Source organism: Astyanax mexicanus, chromosome 22 (assembly GCF_023375975.1).
Source record: "Astyanax mexicanus isolate ESR-SI-001 chromosome 22, AstMex3_surface, whole genome shotgun sequence".
Taxonomy (NCBI): domain Eukaryota; kingdom Metazoa; phylum Chordata; class Actinopteri; order Characiformes; family Acestrorhamphidae; genus Astyanax; species Astyanax mexicanus.
In genome coordinates this window covers 25,387,012-25,413,308 of record NC_064429.1, presented here as the reverse complement: position 1 = coordinate 25,413,308, position 26,297 = coordinate 25,387,012, and the positions used below count along the sequence as shown (strand labels likewise).

General features: G+C 36.4%; 2 protein-coding genes across 6 annotated transcripts in view; one reads left to right on the top strand and one right to left on the bottom strand.

Moving 5' to 3' along the window:
* Positions 1-7,233, top strand: part of cert1a (ceramide transporter 1a) — a 33,358-nt gene extending 26,125 nt beyond the window's left edge. For 4 of the 5 annotated variants that reach the window (XM_049470527.1, XM_049470529.1, XM_049470531.1 and 1 more), the window contains 8 exons: positions 21-98; positions 1,345-1,440; positions 2,729-2,861; positions 2,963-3,033; positions 3,141-3,269; positions 3,833-3,962; positions 4,059-4,191; positions 5,351-7,233. In XM_049470527.1, coding sequence (XP_049326484.1) covers positions 21-98; positions 1,345-1,440; positions 2,729-2,861; positions 2,963-3,033; positions 3,141-3,269; positions 3,833-3,962; positions 4,059-4,186 — 765 coding nt within the window. In that variant the 3' untranslated portion in view covers positions 4,187-4,191; positions 5,351-7,233. The remainder of the gene's footprint in view (positions 1-20; positions 99-1,344; positions 1,441-2,728; positions 2,862-2,962; positions 3,034-3,140; positions 3,270-3,832; positions 3,963-4,058; positions 4,192-5,350) is intronic. The other variant, XM_049470528.1, reaches the window with a different exon arrangement.
* A 3,739-nt stretch (positions 7,234-10,972) lies between these two features.
* On the bottom strand, positions 10,973-25,781 carry hmgcra (3-hydroxy-3-methylglutaryl-CoA reductase a). Its single transcript, XM_007243917.4, has 20 exons — positions 25,509-25,781; positions 23,626-23,825; positions 23,416-23,527; positions 23,112-23,199; positions 22,922-23,006; positions 22,665-22,770; positions 22,456-22,562; positions 22,158-22,277; positions 21,884-22,044; positions 20,923-21,167; positions 20,378-20,556; positions 19,569-19,763; positions 18,449-18,607; positions 17,951-18,108; positions 15,345-15,450; positions 14,996-15,166; positions 14,738-14,878; positions 14,485-14,643; positions 14,228-14,382; positions 10,973-12,918 (listed from the first exon to the last, which is right to left on the bottom strand). Exons 2-20 carry the CDS (start codon positions 23,788-23,790, stop codon positions 12,864-12,866), a joined length of 2,667 nt encoding a protein of 888 aa, XP_007243979.2. The 5' UTR covers positions 23,791-23,825; positions 25,509-25,781; the 3' UTR covers positions 10,973-12,863.
* Between the last annotated feature and the right edge of the window lie 516 nt (positions 25,782-26,297).

Below are 26,297 nucleotides of genomic sequence, written 5' to 3'. Positions count from 1 at the left end.
TCTCTGTCTCTCTGGATCAGCCTCACAGCCACGCTTCCTCCCTGTCCTCTCTCGACCTCGTCAGTGCCTCCGAAGATGTGCACAGATTCAGTGCTCAGGTATAGTGTTTTTTTCTGTTCTGCTGCGCTGTGCATATACTGTGCTTTATTACCCCTCAGCCAGCGCCTTCCTCTACTTTTTATAGAAACTTGAGGTTATAGTGGGAAAGATCTGTATTGATTTATTCAGAATGCTTCCCCTGCTCTTCTAAATATACCAAGTCTTGTCTTCCTATTATTAATCCACAGATTAGTTTCAGTAAATGTGTTTTAAATGTGAATATAACCAAGCACATATAAATACAAAGAAATCACACAATGGCTTCAGGGTGAGCTTAATGCCGAAATAACAAACAAAACTTATCCCAGCCCCAGCTACCTTACTTGAGGCCAGTGAAAAAGGAAAGAAAAGAAATGCAGAATAATAAAGAAAAATAAAGAACAAAGAAATAACCCACATCCCTGCAGAGTAAAGAGAAGAAAAGAAGTAAAAATAAACAGCACTCTACATGTGTGAAGTCTTGCAGTACCAGCCAACAGACTACAGAGAAACACATAAAAATGTTAAACAAATAAAAAAATAATCTGTGAAGTATTTAGGTGCTGTTATCTTGTGGTTTCTGAGGCTGTTAACTCTGATGAACTTATCCTGTATAACAGAAGTAATTCCTGCTCTTCCTTTCCTGGGGAGTCCCGATGAGAGCCAGTTTCATCATAATGTTTTTGATGGTGTTGTGACTGCACTTTAGGATACTTTTAAAGTTCTTATATATTTTTTTTTTTTTTCAGATTGTCTGACCTATTTCTTAATATATTTTTTCTTTACTTTGCTGAGTAGTTCTTGTCATAATATGGATTAGAACATTCACTGTATACCAATTCTATATCTAAATAGTTTCATTTGTGTTTCTTCATACTTTACATGACTTATATGCTTATATTTAGTAAGCATTAACTTATATTAAGTAAATATAAGTTAAGCAATAATACTAATCAAATAAAAACAAATTAAATAAGGAAAATTACACATAGACATAGAGATTTGCTGCTTCTGGTCATGTGTTGTTTGATTATTTTAGACAGGTTAATAAAACAGTAAAGCTTTGCTGAATTCAGCATCAGATTTGGCCTGTTAAAATCTGTAGAGTTTTTTTTTCTGTTGATAATTTATTGTAGGTGAACAAGCTCTCCAATATTGTATTAAATTATATGCTTTGAGCTCTTTAGTTTTTGTTCTTGTTCCTCACTGGGCAGTTGATCTGTGTGGGTGTAGAGGACTGAATTGCACCTGTTTGATTTTATCCAGGTGGAGGAGATGGTGCAGAGCCACATGACCTACTCCTTGCAGGATGTGGGTGGAGATGCTAACTGGCAGCTTATCACCGAGGAGGGAGAGATGAAGGTGAGTCAGCAGAGGTTATTCAGCTGTACTGACTGAGTATAGCAGGGTTAACAATGAATTTCAAACACTCACAGATGAGACTGTTTGAACAGGATGCTGATGTTTGTGTTTAGATGATGTTTGATGAGCTCAGTCTACAATTGTTTGAGGTTATTCAGACTGAGACTGAGGCTTTATATTCCAGAATCCAAATATAATTCAGTGTATTTTATGTGTATTTGATATTACACACCATAAGTACACACCTCATTATGTCATTATGGTATTATTGGGATTGTCGAAATGTAAATATCCATGACTAATCTGGCCTCAGAATTTATTCTTGACTGCACCACTAGAGGGCCCCAGAGGACACCTGTTCATGTTCAGTCCTATGTTGAGTATCTTTATGAAATTGTATTCAGGTAAATAATATCTATATATATATATATATAATTTAGTTTGCATAGAGAAAGACTATGTAGAAGACTATTACTCAGATTACTCAGAAAACAACTTAAATAACCAATTCAGTTACGATGTAATTCATATGCTGTCTGCCTCTGGTGTTAAACATAGTGATCATCTCAGACGCTTGAAACTAGGGAAGTGCTTATATTGCATCATATGTGATAATATCACCAACATTCAACTCTCCTGCTCCGTGGAGTCGTCTTCAGCTGAAAGCTGTGCATTTTTTGAGCATTTCTGCTTGTTTTGCTGGGTGGTGTTGGTTTTAGCTAGCTGGCTGGACTGTGGTTAGGTTAGCCTAGCTTTCTTTAGCTAAGCATTAGCCTAGCCTGGCTGGTTAAGTTACCGTTCTGGCTGTCAGACGGCATTAGCCGAGCAATTTTCCTTCCCTTTTTTTCCACAAGGACAAGCCAGAGCTGCGGGCGAGCGTGCTGTGGTTGAGTGCTAGCCTGTGCTAAGCTAACTCTGCTGCTGGTGCCAGTGATTCAAAACTGTACTGTGTATATACGCTGTTACTTGGCAACGCGTCGGTGGAGTGATACAAGTTTAGTGTGAGAAGGCCGTGATGTAATCACAAATATCAGCACAGCTAGAACACTTCTCAACCAATCAGATTGTGAGGTCGGAACTAACTGTTGTATAATACAAAATAAAACAAAATTCAGTTTGGGGGGGAAAAATATTCATCATTTACAGAAATCATTCCTGTATCTGCAGAAGAATAAAGTGGTGCTTGTCATAAATATTGTGGAGCTACTGTTTAAAGTCATTCCATGATTATGAGCAGAAATGTGTATCTGTATGTATGTGCCGTGCTTATTCATTGGTGTTTTTACAGGTATACAGGAGAGAGGTGGAGGAGAATGGTGTGGTCCTGGACCCCCTAAAAGCCACACATGCTGTTAAAGGGGTTACAGGTCATGAGGTCTGTCACTACTTTTGGGACACAGCTTTCCGGAACGACTGGGAAAGTGAGTAAAATGTAATTTGTGCTCAGTCAAATTGATAACACTAATCTTTATTGGACTCTCCTGTTCACTTTCATCTTCTTTATTTTTCTTCATTCTTCCAGCAACTGTGGAACACTTCACTGTGGTTGAGGCGTTATCAGACCAGGCAGTGATTATTTACCAGACTCATAAGGTACAGTAATCTTACAGGCCTGTCACAGTATAGAAAGAAAAAGCTATGGGTTCATCTTACACAGATTCTGTTCTGATGTAGATGTGTTAATATTGGTTGCATTGCAGAGGGTGTGGCCTGCTTCACAAAGAGACGTCCTGTATCTGTCAGTCATGCGTAAAATACTCTCCACCAATGAGAATGAACCTGACACGTGGATGGTGTGCAACTTCTCTGTAGACCATGACAGTTATGCAGTAAGAGACACTTTTTGGTCTTTCCCCCTTAATTTAATGAATGAACCATGTCTAAACAAACAAACAAATAAATAAAAATAACTAGGCCTTTTACAATAATTATTTTTGTTTGAGTTAAAGATTGTCACAGAACTTATTGCAAAAAAAAGTATTATTGTAATGAAAAGGTAATGTTTAAAACTCTTTTAAAGAAGAGTTAAACAACATTGCATTTTACATATTTTCAAACACTGAGACTGGATTATTATGGTATCCTTTTTTTTAATTGTTATTAAACACAAATAAAATGGAAAAAATAAAAAATGTTTTAGGTAACATAACCCAGTATTTTCTTCATAAAAAAAACAATGGGCAATGTTAGCAAAAATATTATGTTCATATTGTATGATTATTTGATAATATAATTGTCTTGACAGCCTTACCATTAACTTTGTTTACCGAAGATATGTCAAATTTTAGGTCAGTTTTAGAATCAGCTGTTTGGGCAGTAGAAGTTTATAGTATGTCTGTCAAGAAAATTACATCCTCTTAATCTTTATTTTATGTTTTATGTATTTTCTCAGCCCTCAAGTAGATGCATCCGTGCAAAAATCAATGTGGCTATGATCTGTCAGACACTAGTCAGCCCACCAGAGGGCAACAAAGAGATCAGCAGAGACAATATTCTCTGTAAAATAACATATGTAGCCAATGGTAAGTATTGCAGCTGTTGTTATACATTACTGTGGCTTCTAATTATTATTAGTGTATTACAGTGTGAAACTTGTATACATTTTATTTAATTTCCAGTGAATCCAGGTGGATGGGCTCCAGCATCGGTCTTGAGAGCAGTGGCCAAGAGAGAATATCCTAAATTCTTGAAGCGTTTTACTTCATATGTTCAGGAGAAGACCAGCGACAATGCCATACTCTTTTAAAACAGGTAATCCATCAGGAATCAGTTGAATTTAGCGTGTGTTACATATTGCCTCCTGCGGCTAATATTTGTATTTTTGAACACTGCAAAAACTGCTTATTAATGCATGTATGATGAACCATAATATCCTCATAATATCAATATCATCAGTGGTCTTCACAAATAATGTTGCTTATTTTTGCTTTTCTGACAAAAATGATTTATACTCACCAAGCACTAAACTTCATTAGGAACAACTAATACAGCGGCTCTGAGTGGTCCAGCAGACTAAGGCCCTGCCACTATGACCAGAAGCTGGTTCAAATCCTTGTTATGCAACTTGCCATTAGCAGCCGGAGTCCGAGAGGGTACAATTGGCCTTGATCACTCTCTCTAATCAAGTTTTCATGAAAAAGCAGTTTTATTTATTGAAGTACACACAGCGTCACTACTGCGTTCAGAAGGTAGTTCGATTACTCTTTATTATGCTGAAATATGGATTAAAAACAAACTATCACTTTCATTCTCTCTCACACACACATTTTTACACACACAGTCACAAAGCTACTGCTCTTGTTTCTCACGTGAAAATTTCTGTTAAAAATTACATTAATGTCCTAAAAAGCTCATGTTAAAAAAACTGAGATCAAATCTAAGCTGATATTATAATAAAGTAAAAAATAATTTACACATTACACTACAATGTTATTTTTGTGTCCCTCCAAAAAATACAGGGAACCAGCATTTAAAATATTTAAATCATGATTAATCATAATTGTTTTGATAAATCTAATTAATAGTTTGACATTTGTGATTATTTGATTGACAACCCTCATTAGAACCAAACTGCATTGATGATTTGCCATGTAAAGCCAGCTGTAAGATTATGGGCCCTATTTATATGATGTATAGGTTAGCCGTCAGCTGTGCACCGTGCAGCTTGGCTTAGGGCTTGTCAATGTGTCTTTGCTATCGTAACAACGGGAAAAGTACACCTTGAGCGGTTTAAATTCTCTTAATTATTACTGGCATTTATAGAGACTGTTTGTGCGGTATAAGATAGCAATGAACATCGCAACGCACCTCGCCCAGGGTGTAAGATAGTACCCTATATAGCTATTTACACATATAAAAATCTATTCAGATTGAACAAAATGATTTAACAGGATTTTCGCATTTCTTTTAGGTTGTCTCCACCGTGGCATCTGCTGACCTCCGTTAAACACATCCATATAAGAGGCCTTATCCTTTCCTCAAGAGCCTAAATCAAAAGGCTGAGGTGAACACTCTGCCCTGAAGACTGTTAGCGGAGATGGTACAATACCTTTTCACCCAATACTCCTATAAAATACAGTGTTCAGCTCAGGCGTATATATTAGAGATATGCTCAACCACAGAGACCAAACAGGCCTAAGATAGGTAATTGACTTGCTTACTGTGTGGAGAATCGACGAGCCTGAGATGAGCCTGCGACGATTACACCACCTAGAGGGAGGTTAAAGGGCTCTCGAACAAATAACCACAGCAGGCTGTATCTTCTGAAAGATTATGGGATGTACAGTTTAGACTCCTTATTCGTGTTTAAGTTGGATGCAGGTTGATTGGCTGTTATTTAGTGAAGTGTAAGTAAGTTTACTTCTGGTTTTGTACATATTTTGTATCCGTTTTACTTGCACATTGTTAAGCTGTTGTACTTATGGAAATGAAACACTATAAAAACTTGAATGCCTTCAATGAAAAGCCTTCTCAGTTCTAGCTGAGCTTTCTTCCTGGCCTTGTTGTTTTTTTGTTTTTTTTTTACCTCAGTGTGATGTGATTACTCTGCTTCGATGAAGGGAGAAGGTAAAAAGCTTTAAAATACAAAATCAGAATCCTTGTATTCTGTGTCGTACAGTTTTGTGTTCATAGTGATATAGTGTTCAAATCTGAAGTAAAGAAAATGAATGTATCGTCGCTGTCACAAAAAAACCTTCTGTTGTGTCTCAAAAAAATGTCTTTGAAAATTAATTCATAAACAATTAAAGAGATTCAACACTTTACATCAACAAGGTGGAGCAGCTGTAGGTAGAAGAGCATCTAATAGAGTGATAGACAGTGAGTGACACATTGTTTAAAAACTCCAGCAGCCCTGCTGCAGTATCTGATCTATTCAAACCAGCATAACACATAGTAACACTAACACAACACCACCATGCCAGAAAACTGTAGTGATATTGCATTATGAATGCATTTAGAATGCTTTATTTGGCATACATAATACCTTTATAATGATTGTTACTCATACCTACTTATAACCACTTGTGAGTTATACTTATATGGAATATTATATTAGCTTATAGTTATTTACAGTGTATTATAATGTGCATTTTTAAATATTAATAGCTATGTTTACAATGCCTTATGAAAGCATTATAATGTGTTATAAATATTTTCATATAGTTAAGATATGACTTTCATTAAAAAGTAGTGCCATTTTTTTTATCTTCATATTTTGGAGATGGTAGGTTTTTTCATGACAATGACGATATAAAATCTCGGATTAATAAAATGGGTTGCCAGATATTGGCTCTATATTAAGTGGTAGTAAAAGTTTAATAAAGTTGCCCAATTTTAGATCTGAATTTGCCTTTGTTTTGGTTGACCACAACCCTAAACATAATTTGCCTGCTGTGCCGTAGTGCTTTAGCAGAATTGTCATTTTTAGTATAATTTTATGGTAGATGTAATACCATATTCATATCCTTTATGAATTATTTGAATACTAGATGTTTGTCGCAGTGTGTTCACATGTTCTGAGTTCTCAATTTTGAGTTCATCACATAATTATACCGCTTTATTCTGTTTAACCACACAGAAGACTGATATTTGCACTAATTCCATTGCTTTACAATGTTTGGATTACACGTGTTTCCTATCTGTGAAAGGGTTTTGAAGATCAGCACTTTTAATGGTACTTTTTTTATCTCACAGCTTGATGTTATGGTTTCTGTTAACTTGTAACCCTGAGATTTCAGTATGCTGTTTTTTGAGACTGTCATCTGTAAATATGCAGTAAACAATTGTTCTGTTTTTTTGTTCTGATTTGTGTTTTTCTTTTAAGCAATAATAAAAATCATCTTCATAGTTAAAACTATATAAAATATGCTAAAATACAAAAGGTATTTTAATTTTGTATTTAATAGTTTTTAAAGGTTTCACAATTTTTAAGTGTGTATTATTCAATACTTCATGTATTTAATTTAAGCATAAAATACTACATAATAAACTGCCTTGAATGGTTATATTTGTATGTGAATGTTTATTAGTGGTCCAAGAACTGTAGGCTCTATTGGAATTGCCTGAATGTTATAATGTCTTATTATTATTTAATTTTTCTTCCATAGAAAAGTCAGTAGAGAAATAACCAAAAGTACAGAGTAGTGCTGCTCGGAGTGGCCAAACTCTGATACATCAGCTAACAGATATATTGTCATTTAGAACATTTATTTGCAGAAAATGAGAAATGGCTGAAATAAAAAAGAGGCAGAGCTTTCAGACCTCAAATGATGCAAAGAAAACAAGTTCATATTCATAAAGTTTCAAGTTCAAAATCAATATTTGGTGGAATAAACCTGTTTTTTAATCACAGTTTTCATGCATCTTTGGCTGTTCTCCTCCACCAGTCTTACACACTGCTTTTTGGATAACTTTATGCCACTCCTGGTGCAAATATTCAAGCAGTTCACCTTGGTTTGATGGCTTGTGATCATCCATCTTCCTCTTGAATATATTGTAGAGCAGGGGTGTCTAAACTGCGGCCTATTTGAACGCTAGGTGTCAGAAAACGAGCCAAGGAGTCTAAAAGCGGCGAGAGAGTACAGTTGTAGCGCAAAAAATGAGCCAAAGAGGCTAAAAGCGGCAAGAGTGTGCACTTTTAGCGCAAAACACGGGCCAAAGAGTCTAAAAGTGGCGAGAGTATACTCGCAGTAAAACAGCCGGATCCTCTTTCAGAGGCTGTAAGTAAGTATGTAACAAAGCAAGATGTAGCCAGAAGAACTCCCTCAAAAAAGCGACCAGACACCCCAGTTTTTACAATGAATATATTAGGCTTAGCAAGGATTCTCGTTCCAGCACACTGGCACCATTAAACACAATATTTTATCCCTTCTCCTCTTAGAAATGCTCCTGCTTTCAACTTTGGGAAAATTATTTATTTATTTTTAACTGTGTTCAGAGGGAAGTGTGTATATGTTTAATTTGTCAGGAATCAGTTGCCGTAATTAAAAAGTATAATATTAAGAGACATTATGAAACGAAACAATAATTTGAAATATCTTACTTTACACAAAAGATAGATAAAGATAGGAACAGTAAAATGGTGTGTAAATGACAGTAATAAAATGTATTATTATAAGTGGTATATTTCATTATTTGTTTTATTAAAGTCTGTGGCCCGTGACTGCGCATATATTTCTCCTTCTGGCCCCCAACAAGAAAATTTGGACACCCCTGTGCAATTTGGTAAAATCAAAGAAACTCATCATTTTTAAGTGGTTTCTTATTTTTTTCAGAGCTTGAGAAGTTTGCTATGGATGAAACTTATTTCATAATAATTTACAGATTGAATGAATGACCCATTCATTTTCAGAAACAAGTTCAAATCAAGTTCATGTCTACTGAATGTTTTTTATGTATTGAACCAAATAAATTTTAATTCATGGATCAGAATTGTTTAAATTAAAATCAAATAAATGGATCTGAAGTTTAAATGTCAATTTTTTTTAAATCAGAAATCAGAAAATAGATGGAAAATGTGTATTTTTTTTTTTAGACCTGTGCAACACCTATGGTTGTACTTTCGGTACAAACTGACATGATACTGTTGTATTTCATGTGCATACCATAACAACTTTAAAAGTTGTTACATAATTTTGTGTGGTTAAAAAAAGAAAGAAAGTTGGATTAGCCTCACAAAAGCTCACATGATCACAGTGTTAACCAGGCCTTCTGTCAATAGGCTCAGTGTGTAAGAGATAATGATGGTGCCATATTGGAGATTAGTGTTGGGGCGAGTGACATTGCTAACCCAGATTAGTGTGTGTGAGAGAGAGAGAGAGAGAGAGAGAGAGAGAGAGAGAGAGAGAGAGAGAGAGAGAGAGAGAGAGAGAGAGAGAGAGAAAGTATAGAACTCTACATCCCTTTTGCAGGTCTGTCTGGAGTTTCATTGAGGCTCAGCCAATCAGCTATCACTACCCTGGTGAGATGTGATGCAGAGGAATCTGATTGGCTGATGTACACTCTGGTGAGGCTAGTGTCTGCTGACGTTGCCTCAGGAGAACTCTTCAAATATATCACATAGCTCATAGGCAGAGATGGCCTCAGTACCCTTTTGTTTCCAGGAAAAAAGTACAGTGTCCTGTAATAGAGCTTTGGCATTTTCAGCCATGTATTATGTAAAAATATGAATATGTGATATATTTAGAGGAATAAATATATTATTTTTTAGCTAATTCTATGTTTATTTCAGTCAATGTTTTTGAATCTAGAATTAGCATTTATCTTTGAATCTACATTGACATTACTAAAATGTTGGCACCCCTGACATTTTCCTAGAAAATGAAGTATTTCTCCCAGAAAATGATTACAATTGCCCATTTTGTTATACACGTTTTATTTCCTCACATAAAAAAACAGAGGAAAAAAAGCCAATTGAAATAACTAATGCTAAAAAAGGCATTAACAATAGTTGCACACCCCTTGGAAAAAAACATCAATCGCTTCCTATAACCTATAAAGCTTCTTACACCTTTTAATATAACATTAAACATTTTAATATAACATTATAGTCATTGTAGCTTTTAGTAAAATGTGTTTTGGGGAGGGGAGTAGTGCACTATTCATACTTCTCAAGTCTCCCAGAAGTCGCGAGAATCTACTGCATATCAATAACGGCTCCCTGATGCCCGCAAGTCAGATTAAATCTCACGGAATCTAGAAAAAGACACAAATGTGTACGCAGGCGGCAGCCTTTTTTCCCCAATCACGTGAGGGAAAGAGTAAGAAAGGTGCTCCCCTTATGTGCATATTCCTAAAGCCCATGCAAAACCGAGAGGGTTCTGATTGGCCTGTTTTCTACAAGAGTCTATGAGTCAGCCAATCAGTTTTTAGTGTGGACGGGCAGTGTTTTTTCCCCTCCTGGATGAGATGCATTTAATAAAGGAGCATCACGGCTCCCATCAAAACTCATTACACCTCTGACTACTCTAAAGTATATCCATGTCTGTAAAAGAAAAAAAACAATGAAAGTCTTAACGACTGTACAGTTTGTAATAGTGATTTTGGCATTGCTCACGGGGAACTTATAATTATGATTGCAAAAGGCATGAGGTGAGTAAATGTGACTATATATATATATATATATATATATATATATATATATATATATATATATATACATATATAAACATATCCAAGATGTAAAGTCCTATTATCCTATTATCCTTTGGTTGTGTGGAAGTTGTTGTTTTTTAGGGTGGGGGGGTGTTTGTAGTCCAGGTCCTACTATATCTATTAATGTCTACACTTCTACCTGAGTAATGAATTTGAATACTTTTGACTTTTGGACTTTTAACTTGTACTCGCACTCTTAATATGACAAACCTTTTATAGATTTCATTGGATGTCACTGTAAAAGATTTTATTCCTGATCATTTAGGATTTCCATTTAATTTCTATTGGCTCATTCATCACAAAACCCTAATGCGGAGTAAATAACTTTGCATACAGATTTATATATGTCAAAAAGTACTAAATGACTCAGAAACAGTCATTAAATTTTAAATTTCCCTTTATTTATATTACAAAAATATAGAAAACTTAATTATATTGTTGTGTTACAAACGTAATCATACCCTTGTCGCATTTGAAAAGAGAATGAACAAAGGTAGGTGCTGAATTCCCAATTCGTTCCATGTGCATACAAAGCAGAACAGATACTGTAAGTGCTGAGTGTTGATGTGTGGCAGAAACACAGAAGGTGGTGTGTACGGCTGTACCTGTACAGTGTGCATGAACAAGCACATTCAATCAGAAGTAAATACAGCAACAGCAGACGCGCAGGTCACTGAGGCTGTTAGAGCACCTTTGTGAAATATAGTTGCACCTTTGCAGTCATCCTTTCAAGAAACCTTGCATATTCTATCAATGATCAAAGATCAATAATCAATATAACAATTAAATCATACCTGCATAGCTTCATAGCTATCAATCAAACATACATTCAGAGATACATCATTGTGAAAAGACTGCAGAAGGCTGCATTTGGCAATTATACAAATATATATTTATATATAAAATATACACTAGTTCAACTAAAAAAAATCATTATGCAGTTACTTTATTTCAGTAATTCAGTTCAAATTGTGAAACTCATATATTATATTATATTATATTATTATATCTATATTGTTGATGATTATGGCTTACAGCCAATGAAAATATTACATAAGACCAGTTAATATTTTAACAGTGTGGGCAGCAGATAACATGTCTCTCTTTAAACCATCACTGATCATCAGTAAATTTTGCATTTAATTTGTAAATCAAGCGAGCAGAGTCTGGAGGAGGAGTGGAGAGACACACAGTCCAAACTGCTTGAGATCTAGTGTGACGTTTCTACAATCAGTGATGGTTTGGAGAGACATGTCATCTGCTACATCCCCACTGTGTTTTATCACGTCCAAAGTCAGTGCAGTGTTTTCACTAAAAATCTTACAGCACTTCATGCTTCCCTCTGCTGACAACTTTTATGGAGACGCGGATTTCATTTTCCAGCAGGACTGGGCCACACTGCCCACACTGCCAAAAGTTGGTCTTATATAAAATTCAAATTTTGACTTTTGGGTTTTCATTGACTGTAAGCCATAATCATCAACAATAAAAGAAATAAACGCTTAAAATAGATTACTCTGTGTATAATACATCTATATAATAAATTAGTTTTACATTTTAAACTGAATTACTGAAATAAAGTGACTTTTAAATGTTATTCTATTTTTTTGAGATGCGCTAGTATATATACACTGATCAAGCATAACATTATGACCTTGTTTCTACACACAATATTATGCTTGGTCAGTGTATATTTTATCATACACTCTCATACTCAAAAGAACAAAAAAAAGTAGGTTCTAGAGAATCATAGCTTTTCAGCTCCTCTGTGTAGCCCTCTGATATTTTATATTCTATATAGTCCCTGTTCAGTCTTTATACCATCAAACGGATATACTAATAAAAACATGCCCCTTTTTATTGTTTCATGTTTTAAATATTGAATGAAATGTGAAAAAATAAATTACTATAATGTGCATGTGTGTAAGTGTGCGTGTGTGTGTGTGCATCCCATACGTTCTGAAGGCATTAGAAACAGCATTTTGTTCTGAGATACATCATTTCATATATATAAAGTGAAGTATCAGAACAGTAAACTGCGCAGTAGTGTACAGTTGCATTTCCACTGTCTTTGAGATGATTCTGGATTGGCACTCTACAAATGATGATGAAAGATGTAGTTTTTGTTTTTTTTTCTGGAGTGGAAACCAGTTCTGTAATTCATCTTCTTTTGTAAGTCCTCTTTAGTAAACATCACGTAATGTTCCTCCAAGGTGTAGCTTATGTGTCATTAAGTCGCTTGTATTCCACACCTAGCGGCTGATTTGGTCTCAAGATGCTTGTTTTGTGCATGTTCCTGGTGTTTCCTGCAAGTTTGCTTTTGACCTGAAACAGAAAGATTTACAGGCTTAGTCTTAAAGGTTTAATAGTACAAGTAGAACAGAACTAGTACAACACAACACAATTTTATAAACTGATCCAGTCTTAATGTTTTTTTTTTATATTACAAGTAGAACAGAACTAGTACAAGCTCAGTTTTTAAGCTCTTAAACACAAAGGTTTTTCATTTTAGAGCACTTTAACTCAAACTTAAACTAGTTTAGAAGCTAGTACCAGTAAATACTTAACCCAATAATGACATATATTGACTCACATACTGTATATGTCTGCCTGGTTTTATTGTACTTGTAGTATTTTGTTATATTTGATAATACTAGAGTACCAGTGCACCATTGGTTTTAAAGCATTTTAATCCAACTATTTGTACTAGTGTAGTACTAGTTTAGTACCATCTTGTTTTAAAAGCACATACACACAGATATGATGTATATTGACCCACACTTAAAACAAGTTTTATTGGATTTATTGTACTAGTACTATCGGAAGCTTGGTTTTAAAGCATTCATTTTATTTTATTTCTATTTTTTTCCAATTTTTCCCAATTTACAAGGCCAATTACCCAACCCACTCATTAGGACTCCCCCTATAACTAGTAATGCCAAACACCAGGAGAGTGAAGACTAGCACATGCCTCCTCCGATACTGACTCTTTTTCAATCGCAGCATTACAGAGTAGCCAGCACACTCGGAGGAAAGCTCAGCAATTCGGTTCCAATACATTAGCTCACAGGCGCCTTGTACTGAACGACATCACATGTGGGGGAAAGCACCATCTACCCACCCAGAGAATGCAAGGCCAATTGTGCTCTCTCTGGGCTCCGGCAGCTGATGGCAAGCTGCATGAACGGGATTCGAACCAGCGATCTCCCAATCATAGTGGCAGCATCTTAGTCTGCTGGACCACTCTGACCCCCTTAAAGCATTCATTTTTAGCACTTTTAAAGTAAAGTATTTTTGGTTTTAAAGTATTTAAATACAAAAGTTAAATAGATTGTTTTTGTAGTACTAATAATAAAGTGCTAATACAAACTGGTAAGTACTAGCTTAGCACCTACTGGCTTAGTACCTAGCATCAGTAAAATATAGCTGCTTACACTTTTACACAGTAAACACAAATATTATATATAGTGATATATATATAACATTTATATATGTATATATACTATATATAATATATATATATATATATATATATATATATATATATATATATATATATATATATATATATATAGTAGCTGGATAATAACTCTGAAGCAAAGGGTTTAAGTATGTTAGAAATTCATCTACCTACCTGTTGTGTGTCATGTGACTTTTGACCAGATGTCCAGCGGCGAGGGCGGCCATGAGGGACAGTTCCCCTGCCAGCACTGTGGTGCACACAACCCTGGCAAGCTGCCGGGCATTCTCACCTGGGTGAGCCTCACTGGCGCCTTGCACACCTAACATCTACAAGTACAAGGAATACAAATAGAAAAAACATGTTACTTTTCTCATCTTCAAGTTTCTATTATCTATTAATCTATAGCCATGTTGGATTAAATACTGTACCTGCAGACAGGCTTGTTGGGGCGCCAGGTTGGTGCCTCCTCCCACTGTTCCCAGCTCTATGGAGGGCATGGTACAGCTGATGTAGAGATCTTCTCCTGTGGGACCCGATGCCTCCATCAAGGTGATGCAGTTAGAGCTGCCCACTGTTTGAGCAGGATCCTGCCACAGCAACAAATGTGATTATTTTTATAATCTCACTTAATCTAATTTATGCATCATAAAATGAAACAAAGAATGCATCACCGTCTCATACCTGTCCACAGGCGATGTAAATAGCAGTGACTATATTTGCAGCGTGAGCATTGTAGCCTCCAATGCTACCCGCCATGGCAGAGCCCACCAGGTTCTTATTGATGTTTACATCCACCAGAGCTTCTGTACTCGTCTTCAACACCTATAGAAGTAGTTTAACATTATTTAAAATCTCTCATCACCTCAGAACCCAACATTAACATGCAGTATTGATCAGTAATTATCTTTAAATTGCCTTAGGAGCTCTATGGAACTGTACCTCTTTGACCACCTTGGCAGGTATGGTAGCCTCACACACCACAGACTTGCCCCTGCCCTCAATCCAGTTAATAGCAGCTGGTTTCTTGTCAGTACAGTAGTTCCCGCTGACTGCCAGGACCTGCAGCTCGGGGAATTCCTCTTTTAACCGAGCGAGAGCTTGCTCTGTGCCCTGAGGAAAAAAAAGGTGGTAAAAATCCAGTCCAGAAATGTTTGGTAGTTTAAACTACTATCATTCTTTTAAATATTTCAAAGTGTTTATAGGAAACAGTGACACATGCCTTTTGGCAAATGTCAGTGTACTACATACTGTATACGTAAGTATGACCCAACAAATTATAATGTCTTACCTTTGAGATCATGTTCATCCCCATAGCGTCTCCAGTTCTGGACTGGAAGCGGATATAGAGATTGCGTGCAGCAAGGCCAATAAGAAGCTTCTCCAATCGAGCAAACCTAAGCAAAAAAATATAAAATTATAAAAAAATATAAAAAGTAAATTCTGTACAAATAAATTAAACAATTAAACAAATTATTTAAAAATGAACTATAGTGTATGTACTGTAGATGCCAGACATTTAGCATCCTTGTTGGATTTGGCAACCACAATTCAAACATGTCCTTGACATTTTGTGTCCTTTTTGCCCCATCAGTAATAAAAAAAACAGTGTAAATATTAAAGGTCATTTACAGTATAGGAGTCAGTTGACCTACAGTACTGTGCAAAGATAACATAGATAAACTATTATGTAATGCTTATGCACACTTGCATTAGCACTCTGTAAACTGTGGAAGGCCCTGAACCCAAAATATCTGCTCTGTGCAAACAACCTTTGGACTCATTTATCATTCAGCTTTTTATGGGAAACCATTAAACATTGTCATTAAACAATGCATTTTACTAAATACAAACTGGTATTTAGTAACATTTTTTTTGATAGATCCAGTAAAAGCTAAAGATGCTGCACTGACCTGTGGGACATGTTTGTGGGGCCTCCTGCACTAAATGAGAATGTACTGTAATTTATACAAGAGGTGCCAGATGCCAAAGGTCACAGTCAAAGCCAGTCAAAAGCCAGTCATACCTTTTTATTTAAAAAAAAATAATAATAATATAATAATATAATAATAATATATATATATTTTTTTATACATTTTAAATGAATACTGAAGTCATTAAGACTATGAAGGAACACATAAAGAATCATGTAGTAACTTAAAAGTGTTAAACAGACCAAAATACTCTTTTTTATTTAGGAGGCTAATAATATGCAGGTCTTCTCAACCTTACTCACACGATATTACTAGGGTTGCAGCGGTAACCGGTTTCACGGTATACCGTGGTATTAAAATGCACGGTTATCATACCGTGTGTGTTTGCTTAATACCGGTAAAACGCAAGCCAGCGGTGAAACTCACCCGCGCATGCGCAACTCTGCTCCGCTTCAGCTACTCAGCACACAGCGGTGAGAACGGCAGAAAGTGCTAGACTAGAGCTTCATTAACAATTATTATTGTTAATGAAAACGAACCAAATAACGAAAACTGAAAGTGAAACTTAACTAACTTATTTATAAGCGCTGTTTTCAGTCCCGCAGTTCTACAGCGGGAGGTGTTGTGCTGATTCTGTCCGCGAAGCGGGAGTCGGATTGAGCAGGGAGTCGGATTCGGCATAACAGCGGCAGCACGGCTGCACCTCGCGGCCCGCGGTGTTAGTTGTAAGCGCTCGCGATAGCCGCAAAATACGACAGAAAACACTGAGAAACTGCAGAATTATGTATTGGACTAAAATGAGCACGAGGAGATAAAAGAGAACCTTTACCTGTGAGTAGCTCACATCAGAACACGCAAATCTCTCTCTCTCTGTGTGTCTCTCTCTCTCTGTGTCTCTCTCTCTCGCACGTGAACTTCTCCGCACTGTGTTTAGCTGTTCTTAAAAATCATTTTAATTAAATAATAGTTCTATGCTTCTATGTTAGTGTTAATTAACATAATTCTGATCATATTTCGCTCATTCAAACAGCCTGAAAACAGACTTGTAATCTTGTAATCAACAAGCTTGTAATCAATGTGGCCGTAAAGTCACAGCTAAAGGAGGAAATACATCAAACCTGTTCTCCCATCTTCGAAAACACCACCCCGCTGTGCAGCGGAAAGTATGTGTTCAGTTTATAATTTTAATCTGAACATAAATAAAACCTCTTTGTAGTCGTGCACAACCCATGCGGTAAGCGCCCGCAAAAGCGCTGAGTTATCCGAAATTTGGGCACGCAGGTACAGGCGTGAAGTGCGTGCTACGATGGATTCACGTGTCCGTGTAAAGGTCCTGGCCGGACTGGATGTGAAAGACGCCATTCATTTACATGCGTTTATTTTCAAATTCTGACGTGCCTGTTTTTCATATGTTGAAGGTTTTAAGGTATGAACGCCTTAAAATAGAAATCTCTATTGTGAGGATCATGTCAGAAATAAATCCCCTCTTTCTGCAGTATCTGGTTATATACCAACTTTTTTATATATATACACTCTTAATGCCCTTAAGAGTAGTGGAAAAACATGGTTTCCTTCACCTGATGTTGTAGTTTCTACAATAAATAGTTAATTGAACAAAAAACCTTTGTTGTAATTTCTTTAAGGGTCAGTTTAATAATATATGTAACAAACTGTGATACCGTGATAACCGTGATACCGCGGTATTTTCCGAGACGGTTATCATACCGTGAAAATCTCATACCGTTGCAACCCTAGATATTACCTCACAACTTATACAGGTATGGGCATTCCCAAGTGCATGTCAGTGTATACAGTCATAATGCTGGATAATTGTCTACCACTGTGTATCAAACTAGTACCGGTAGTATATATTGTATTTTACAATATTACTTTTATCATTATTGGGAAAAAATACAATAAAGCTATTGTATATATAAAATGTACAATATATATTGTTGCATACCTGCTAGTGTGATCAAAGGCCTCCTTGATGCACTTAAATCCCTCAGGACTCTCCAGCCAGGCCTTGACTTCCGCAGCCTGGCAGGCAGAGGGCAGTCGAATCACAGGGCCGCGGGTCATCCCATCAGCCAAAACTCTGCTGCTGGCTCCACCACCCAGCTTTCAGAGAAAGATCCAGAATACAACCAGTCAGGGTTCAGCACAGTGCTTTGTTCATGTTTGAGCAACTCTAACATGCTCTTTTATTGTTTATTCTGAAATCAGGTTTATTAAAAAGAGGTTAAGTTATGCTGTTTTTTTAATTAAATGTCTCTACTGTCCAGGTGAAGGTTCTACTACCTTAACCCCAACTCCCTGCTTCATTCATTATTCCAGAGAACCACAGCTTAGTGCTGGGAGGTTTTATACCCATTTAAGCCCATCCCAGCCTTGGACCTAATGCCTAATAATCCATGTGCAACATAAAGTAAAACAGATGAATCAATGGTGTGTCTCTTACAGCTATGGCTCTGCAGCCTCGGTTGGTGCTGGCTACCAGACAGCCCTCAGTTGTTGCCATGGGCACCTGGAACTGCTTTCCATCCAACAGCAGCGGCCCTGCAACGCCCACTGGCACTGGCATATAGCCAATGACGTTTTCACAGCAAGTTCCCATCACCTAAAAAATACCATATATAGACATAACAGTTACTTAACATCAAGCTCCAACATCCTACGCAGTAATGCACCAAATCTGCTTCAAATGCAGTATGTATGGTACATATGTACTTTCATATACTTCATTTCACAATTATTGTTATAATTGCCAACTTGTCAAATTATCAGGGTTCCTACACTTTTTAACCAATACATTTCCATGATTTTTTTCATGACTTTTTTCCATGCATTCAAGGCAAATTCTCATGACCATATGACTTTTAAAACATCAGTGCAGACATGGACAAAAAATAAAAAATCAACTAAAATAATTAAAATTGATTATAGTATGCCCAAAATGAATCTGATCAAAATTATCACAGAAAAAAGTGTCAGATCCTGAGAGCTGACTCTGTGCTGGTGAATTTGTTAGCACAAAATATAATATCTTTGTTAATAAACAAAAACACAAAGATTGTACACCTAATTTCCATGACTATTCCAAAACTTTCTGGGTATTTTTATTTTTTCAAAACTTATCCAGGCCTGTAAATTGCTTTTTTTAAGTTAAATGACTTTTCCAGGAATTTCCATGGCTGTACGAACCTTAATTATCAATATTGAAATGGAGTATAGTATACATTTTTTTTTTTCATTTTATCCCCAATTTAGCTATGCTGCAACAACCCCCCCATCACTACCAATATACTAGGACTAGCACCTTAGGAGTGATGTGGGGAGATGGGGAGAGAGAGCACCACCTACCGATCAAATGAGAGCAAGGCCAATTGTGCTCTCTCAGACTCCAGCTGCTGATAGCAAGCTGCATGACCAGGATTCTAACCAGCAATCTCCACATTATAGTGGCAGCAACTTAGTCTGCTGGACCACTCAGAGCCATGGCAATAATGTTGTTTAATTTATAGGATAATATATTACCATGACAGGCCTAAGCTTAATTGATCCAGGGTGACCTGCATTACCTGTGAGTAGTCGTAGTCTTTGTAGGGAAGACAGGTGAGTGCAGAATCATTGGGGAGTTTTGGGCTGAGCATCTTCCTACGGATCATCACGCCTCTCTCTGGGTTCTCCATCATGGCCTCCAGCTTGTACCCAGGGATGTGCTTTGCATTCACTAATATAATAACCTCAGCATCACTCAGGTATCGAGCACCCATCTGTAAAAAAAATCATAAATACACTATTATAATTCAAAAACAGCTTGCCATGAAGACACTATATAGATATTATACCATGGCCAGCTGTGTTGCTAAACGTGTAGGATACTATTGGATGTGCTGTGCTTTAAGAATCTACCCCATACTGCACAATCTGCAAGAGCTGCATTGAATGGATTATTGTAGGACTCCATTAGGAACCTCTACAACGACAACAAGATGTCTGGCATCTCACGTTCCACATGCTTTACACACTACTTCTGTATGTGTAACTTAAGACACACCACATGTCAGGCAACTCTTTCAACTCTTGTAGGTGAATGGTGTCACAAGAGGTTCCTAATCCTCACTGACGTTCTCACGTCATACTCTAATTGGTTAAGAGTAAGTGTATAAGTAAAGTGGGCAAGCTCATTAGAGATTAGAGGGGTCATAATCAAGGTAAAAGTAAGCATTACCTTTACTGACACTAAACATTTATTTCTCTCTTATGGAACCAACCAAACTTAAAATAAAGGGCTTCAAAAAGTAGAAACAACAAGAATGGCTAAAATAGCTAAACCTATAGGAAAGCTCTCTGTTATATCAGTTATGAGTTTGAAGGCTGTGTTCACCTCAGGATTTCTGAGAATGGTCAGACACTCATCCACTGTCCTGGGCTCTTGGGGGATTGTGGGCTGAAGCTCCTCCACAATCGGACTATCCAGGCTTTCCTCATCTCCCACCACAAACGTGCTTTTGGGAGCTGGGTCAGGCATGTCAGTCATGACAGGCAGGGGCTTAATCACTAAATCTGACAGGATGAAAAAAAATATCTTTATTCCCTTTCAATTCTATACTTATTCTCTATTTATTATGATTGAATAACAGGTTTTTGCAGAGGATGAAGTTTCTCCAACCTGGCAACAGTAAAATAAACCTGTTATATGAATGTATTAATAATGTATTGTTTAAATTAAAATGTAGGAAACCTGTCATATTATAAAAAAAACATAGCATCATATAAAATCTATAAAATCATTACATTACTAATAAACTAATAATTAAAAATCAATACTGTGTTTGTGAAACAATACATTGCAATACTAATATTTTCTTACACCCCTACCAAATAGCCAAAAAGGTTCCAAAGGTTTTTACACTATAAAAATGTACATACCTCTCTCCTCTTTAGTGATGACCGGAGGGACAGTTGGGGTCTTCTCGGCTTTGTTGGGGAGGGCTGCGATCTCCTTCCTGCAGCACTGATCAGGAGACCACCTCTGGGTGAGCATGGAGCTGGGGTTGGGGACTTTAAGAGACAGCGTGGACTCCATCTCCACCTGCTCAAAGAAGATGTACTTCACGGCCAGAAAGAGGGCCAGGCCCAATGTGATGACCTGCTCCACGTCCATGCTGATCATCCTATAGAATAAATCATTTATATAAACAAATCTGTATGAGCAATATTTTCCAGGACAAGCAATAAGTGAGTGTTCAATCTGTATGTCACACCCCTATAAGGCTCATTACTGAGTCCTAATTCCTTTACCTACTGCTAGCTTATCAGTATACTATGCTCAAGGCATCAAATTCTCATCTAATTCTTATAAGTGAGCTATTCCTGTCTTTCAAACATATAGCAAAAATAATAGGGTAATATTAGCTATGTAAGGAATTACAGTTATGACTTGGGTTGACTTAGGTTTTTTTTCACTTGGTGAAATACAGATGAATGAGAATTTTTTTTTAAGATTTGCTAAGATTTCTGTTTTTTTTTTTTTGTTGTTTTTTTGTTTTTAAAAAAAAAAAAAAAAAAAAAAAAAAAAAAAGATTTCTGTTTTAATGCAAGAGAAAATAAATAAACATAATGGTATCAAATTTCCACCAATAATAGTATTTATTTTTTTATGGTTAGTTTACATGTAAAGACAGTGGCTCATTTTGTGTTGTGTTTAAACCCTGACCATTAGATGGCAGTGTTGTACTCAGTCATTAGATCATATTGTTCTGATTGGTTAAAAAGTAAACCATTCTTGTACTTAGATATTAAGTTTTATAAAATTTGATTTAAATAATCAGTTTCGCAATATAACACCTGTATTGTGAAACGTATTGTATCGCTGTATAAAAGTTCTCACCTGGACAGATAGAACTGCCACAGTGGCATATCTGGATCAATCCGTTTTGGGGCGTGGTCATTCAGACTTATTCCTACTGGAGGAACATCGAGGGTTCCATTGAGAGAGGCAGGATCAGCAATCCATCGACTGTGGGCATGAACCATTACCAGGCCAAGAGACTGCAAAAACAGAACAAGAGAAGAAGGAGAACATTAAATGCCATTAAGTTTTTGTGGCTGTTTATCTAGTGAAAGAATATCCTGACACTGCTAGGTCTCTTTAGTGTTTGTACCATGATCATTTTGACTCTCTGGGACACTGGGTTGGGCTTGTTGTCCTCCTCTTCCTCCAGGACACGGGCGAAGTGGCTCAGCTGCCAGATAGGATGTCCCTCTCTGCTCTCCCTGGACAACTGTACGAGATAAAAACAATGAAATACCAGCCATTCCAACCTTTGCGAGAAAAGAAGTCATTTTTTCTGTATATTTGAACATTTTTACATTAAAAACACAAGATGTAATACAGTACAGTAAATACACAGATATAAAACTATATAGATATATTTAATTTAAGGTAAGAATGTGACTAACCTCGAGCACCAGTGAAACACAGGCCGGGAAGAACGTCATGAAGACAAAGTAGTTGGCCAGGACAGACATGCATCCAAAGCAGCACATGATCTCAAGCTGGCGAACACCTACCATTCATCAGAAATTACAGGTCAGTTCAGTGTTTAGTCCACTGTAGAGTCGCTGGATTCAATTTGTGTTTATTCTTCTGGAAGCTGTATGATAATTACCTGACATGGTACCCACACCGATTACTAAGCACTCCACCAGGGCATCCAGGGTGAAGGTAGGACCAAGCACAGCCATTCCTTTCGCAATATTTTCCCTAACCTCATCCTGACATATAAAAAATAGTTCGTTATCTCACCACAATCAATCAAAATCAGTTGATAAGCACTGTCTTATTATAATAATAATGGTAGACATGCTACAGGAAATGTTTTATAAAAAATAAGGAAAGTCAGGAGGCACAAAATGAATCAAGTACCTGTGAGTTTGAACTGAGTGCAAATTTGGCCAGAGCACATGCTTTGGACAGATCAATCAGCAGCAGGAAGAACGGTAGTGCTTCACTGGAGGGATGAATATAAAGAATGTGTTACTAAATATAGCATCACATATACAGCACATAAAATAAATTCATATTACATCATAAATTATAAGTTATTTTAACATACTTTAAGCCAGTGAGCTCCTTATCCAAGAAATGAATCACCACTGTGCTGAAGACAAAACTGGAGAAGATTGTGAAAAGACCAGCAATACCTAAAAAACAAAGAAAATGGTTTTATGTTCAACATTTTGACCAAATTTTAATAAAGAAGGAAAAATCTTTTTAACTTTGGGAAATTTTGATGAAATTTTTATATATACATATAATATAAATTGGATATAAAAAACATATATTGCAGTATTTAAAAAAAGTTATTACTGTTTAAAATGAATGTCAAATAATAATTAATAGTTTTAAAAACACCTCACCCAGTATATATTTTGATCCCAGCTGCCGAAGATTTTGGAACTGGAAGTAGATGTAGACGATGGCTATGCATCTTGTGATGGTGAGAATGATGATGTCACTGCTGAGCACTTGCTGTGTACAAGAGAAAACAGTAAACATTAAGATTAGCATTAATCATTCTAATGCTAAATTGATCCATATAGTTCCCCACTGTAACTCAGCCAGCGCACCTCCTCAAATTTAGGGCAGTCAAAGTTCCAGCCACAGATCTGGTTGTTTCCGGTGAACATGTTCATGGACATCATGCAGATGGTGAGGGTCACTGTAGCCACAATCACCTCCCAGGGGTGGGAGGCCACGAACATGCCGTGGATACGAAAAAGTCTGGTCAGCATTCTGTCACTCGGATGTGTAGCTACAGCAGGAGAGTCTGAAAGAGAGAGAACGAGAACAGAAAAGAGAGATAGGAAGTGAGAGAATATCTTGTTAGGCAGGATAGGAATGAGTCTATTCTCTCAATCTCCAGTCTTGCATACCACCAGTGTGAGACATTATGTGGGTGTATACACTTATGACGCACTGTGTTCCAGTTGATAAAGGAATCCACTTAAACCATTTTAAATCTACTTTGGCTAGTTAATTTTCAAGCCCATGCTTCAAACAAAGTAGGAGTCCAATTTCATGTTTCAAGTTTCTTGCAGCATAAATAATTTCTTATTACTTATTTTCTCTCCTTAAACAAACATAAGGTCAGGACTGCTTTTTTGAAAGAGGCATCATTCAGGACGACCAATCAGAACAGAGATCATGTATGTATATATGCCCCTTTTAGTAGAAATACACTAAGAATAAAAAATCCTCTTTAATCCTGTCTAAGGGAGATTGAAAAATGGTTGTGTAAAATTCGTAACAGCTGTCTTCAAAATGGAGTAGGCAATTTTGTAGAAATTTACTTTTTTTACTCTAATAAGTTAATAGGTCTTTATTTTATTTTGTTTAATTAAGTGATTGTTACTGTACCTCTTGCACCTGTTGTAAAGTGTAAAAAAATATGTATTTGTATGTAAAAAAGTGACATAAATATTCAAAGTAGGATTGGGCAATATAACAATATTTTACTGTATCATGGACAATTCTCTTAATGGGATACACAATTTACTTTTCCATATATATATATTAAAAACCCATATATATATATATATATATATATATATATATATATATATATATATATACATATTTGTATTTAAAAACCCAAATAAATATTCTAAGTAGGTATGTGTAATATTACAATATTGTATTACATTATGAAATCTCTTATAATGATACACAAAAGTTTTACTTTTCAGTGGATATTGTCAGCGCTTATAGAATATTATAAATAGTGTATTTAGGATAAAGTGCAGTATATTTGGAATTAAAGCACTTTACTTACTGTACTCAAAAAAGGTCTTTATTTATTGTAATACTATATTGTTTACCATACTGCCCACCGCAAATTTTAGGTTAATCTAAAATCCACATGGTACATATGTACTAATTTAATTCACTTATCAGATTATATCCAACAGTGGTAGAGCAGAGTTTAAGACAGTTTAAGTTAATATAGTGGTAACTATTTAATTTGATTTAAACACCTTATCTCTATAATGTTTTTATTCTTTTTTTTTATTTTGATGGTGCATAAATCTCCATAAATATTTTATAAACTATTGTTTAGTCTATTTTAGGCAAATTATGTAAAACTGCAGCACTATAGTGGGCATCATCATCATCATCATCATCATCAGTGGGCAGTTATAACACAAGAGCTCAGCTGAGTCATCTGGTCCACCCAGTTCATTTCAACGCAAACGAATGGAAATTGGACACACATCCCACACACACTGCAGTACTGAGTGTCCACACTTCAAACAGCAGCAGTACAGCTTATGGGAACTCTGCCCAGGTGTTAACATACAGTACATACTGTAAATGGGATAATTAAAAAGCCCATCATCATCATTAATATTTATCATCATTTTCCAGTCACAGCAAGATCTCACAATATACTGAAACTAATATACACACACAATAAAAAGGGCAGCAGGCAGTAGCGAGCTTTAGTACTTACCTGTTTCAGTAAGGGTCAGGGAATTAGACTGCTGAGAGCTGAGTTAACTGAGATAATGCAATCCCAGCATGCAGGCTGTAAGACTGTCAGTATGGCCTCTGAATAATAAATAAATTTGCAGGATAAATAAAATAAACCGGTTCTAAAAGCCAGATGTAGTGTTCCTATTTGTTTTAAAAAGAAAGGTAAAATATATATATACAGATGATGTTAATCCATGTCCCCGGCCCTGATTACAGTGAGCACTGAAGCGGTGCTGAAGCCAATCGCCTACCGGCATCCTCTTGTAATTCGTATGGAGCGATGGCATGGCTCTGCGTCACTCCGCCGCCGAGCCAATCAGATGTCCAGGTCGCGTCTGCGGAGGCACAAGCCACGCCCACAACCCAGGCGCCGGTGTAGGAGGCGTGGTTCAGGCCGAGGACGCGTGATTAGAGATGGGGAGGGTATCTGGCGTGATTCGGGATCACTGCAGGAAAACTGACATTTTAGGACATTTTAGATAACTAGAGAACCTGCATACAGTCCTAAAGGATTTCTGAGAACAGTCAGATATATGTATACATGTCATATATATTATATATTTATGTCATTATATCCTTTAACGCAAAGGTAGATGATATATGGAGGATGAAAAAGTACTATATCATAAATAAATATAAATAAATAAATATTTTTTTATTAATTCATTTTTATTTATAAACCACTCTTTACCGAGCCTACACTGACCAAAGAGCTGTACATTAAAAAAGTCAATGACCACAAATAAATACATACAACCAAAACACA

What these genes read in the sequence shown, in the direction of transcription:
- hmgcra (XM_007243917.4), bottom strand. Translation starts at nt 23,790, where the DNA reads ATGCTGACCAGACTTTTTCGTATCCACGGCATGTTCGTGGCCTCCCAC. An exon ending in GGATGAACATGATCTCAAAG is followed by an intron (nt 15,167 to 15,344) that starts GTAAGACATTAT and finishes TTTTTTCCTCAG; the next exon opens with GGCACAGAGCAAGCTCTCGC. An exon ending in TTTACATCGCCTGTGGACAG is followed by an intron (nt 14,644 to 14,737) that starts GTATGAGACGGT and finishes TTGCTGTGGCAG; the next exon opens with GATCCTGCTCAAACAGTGGG.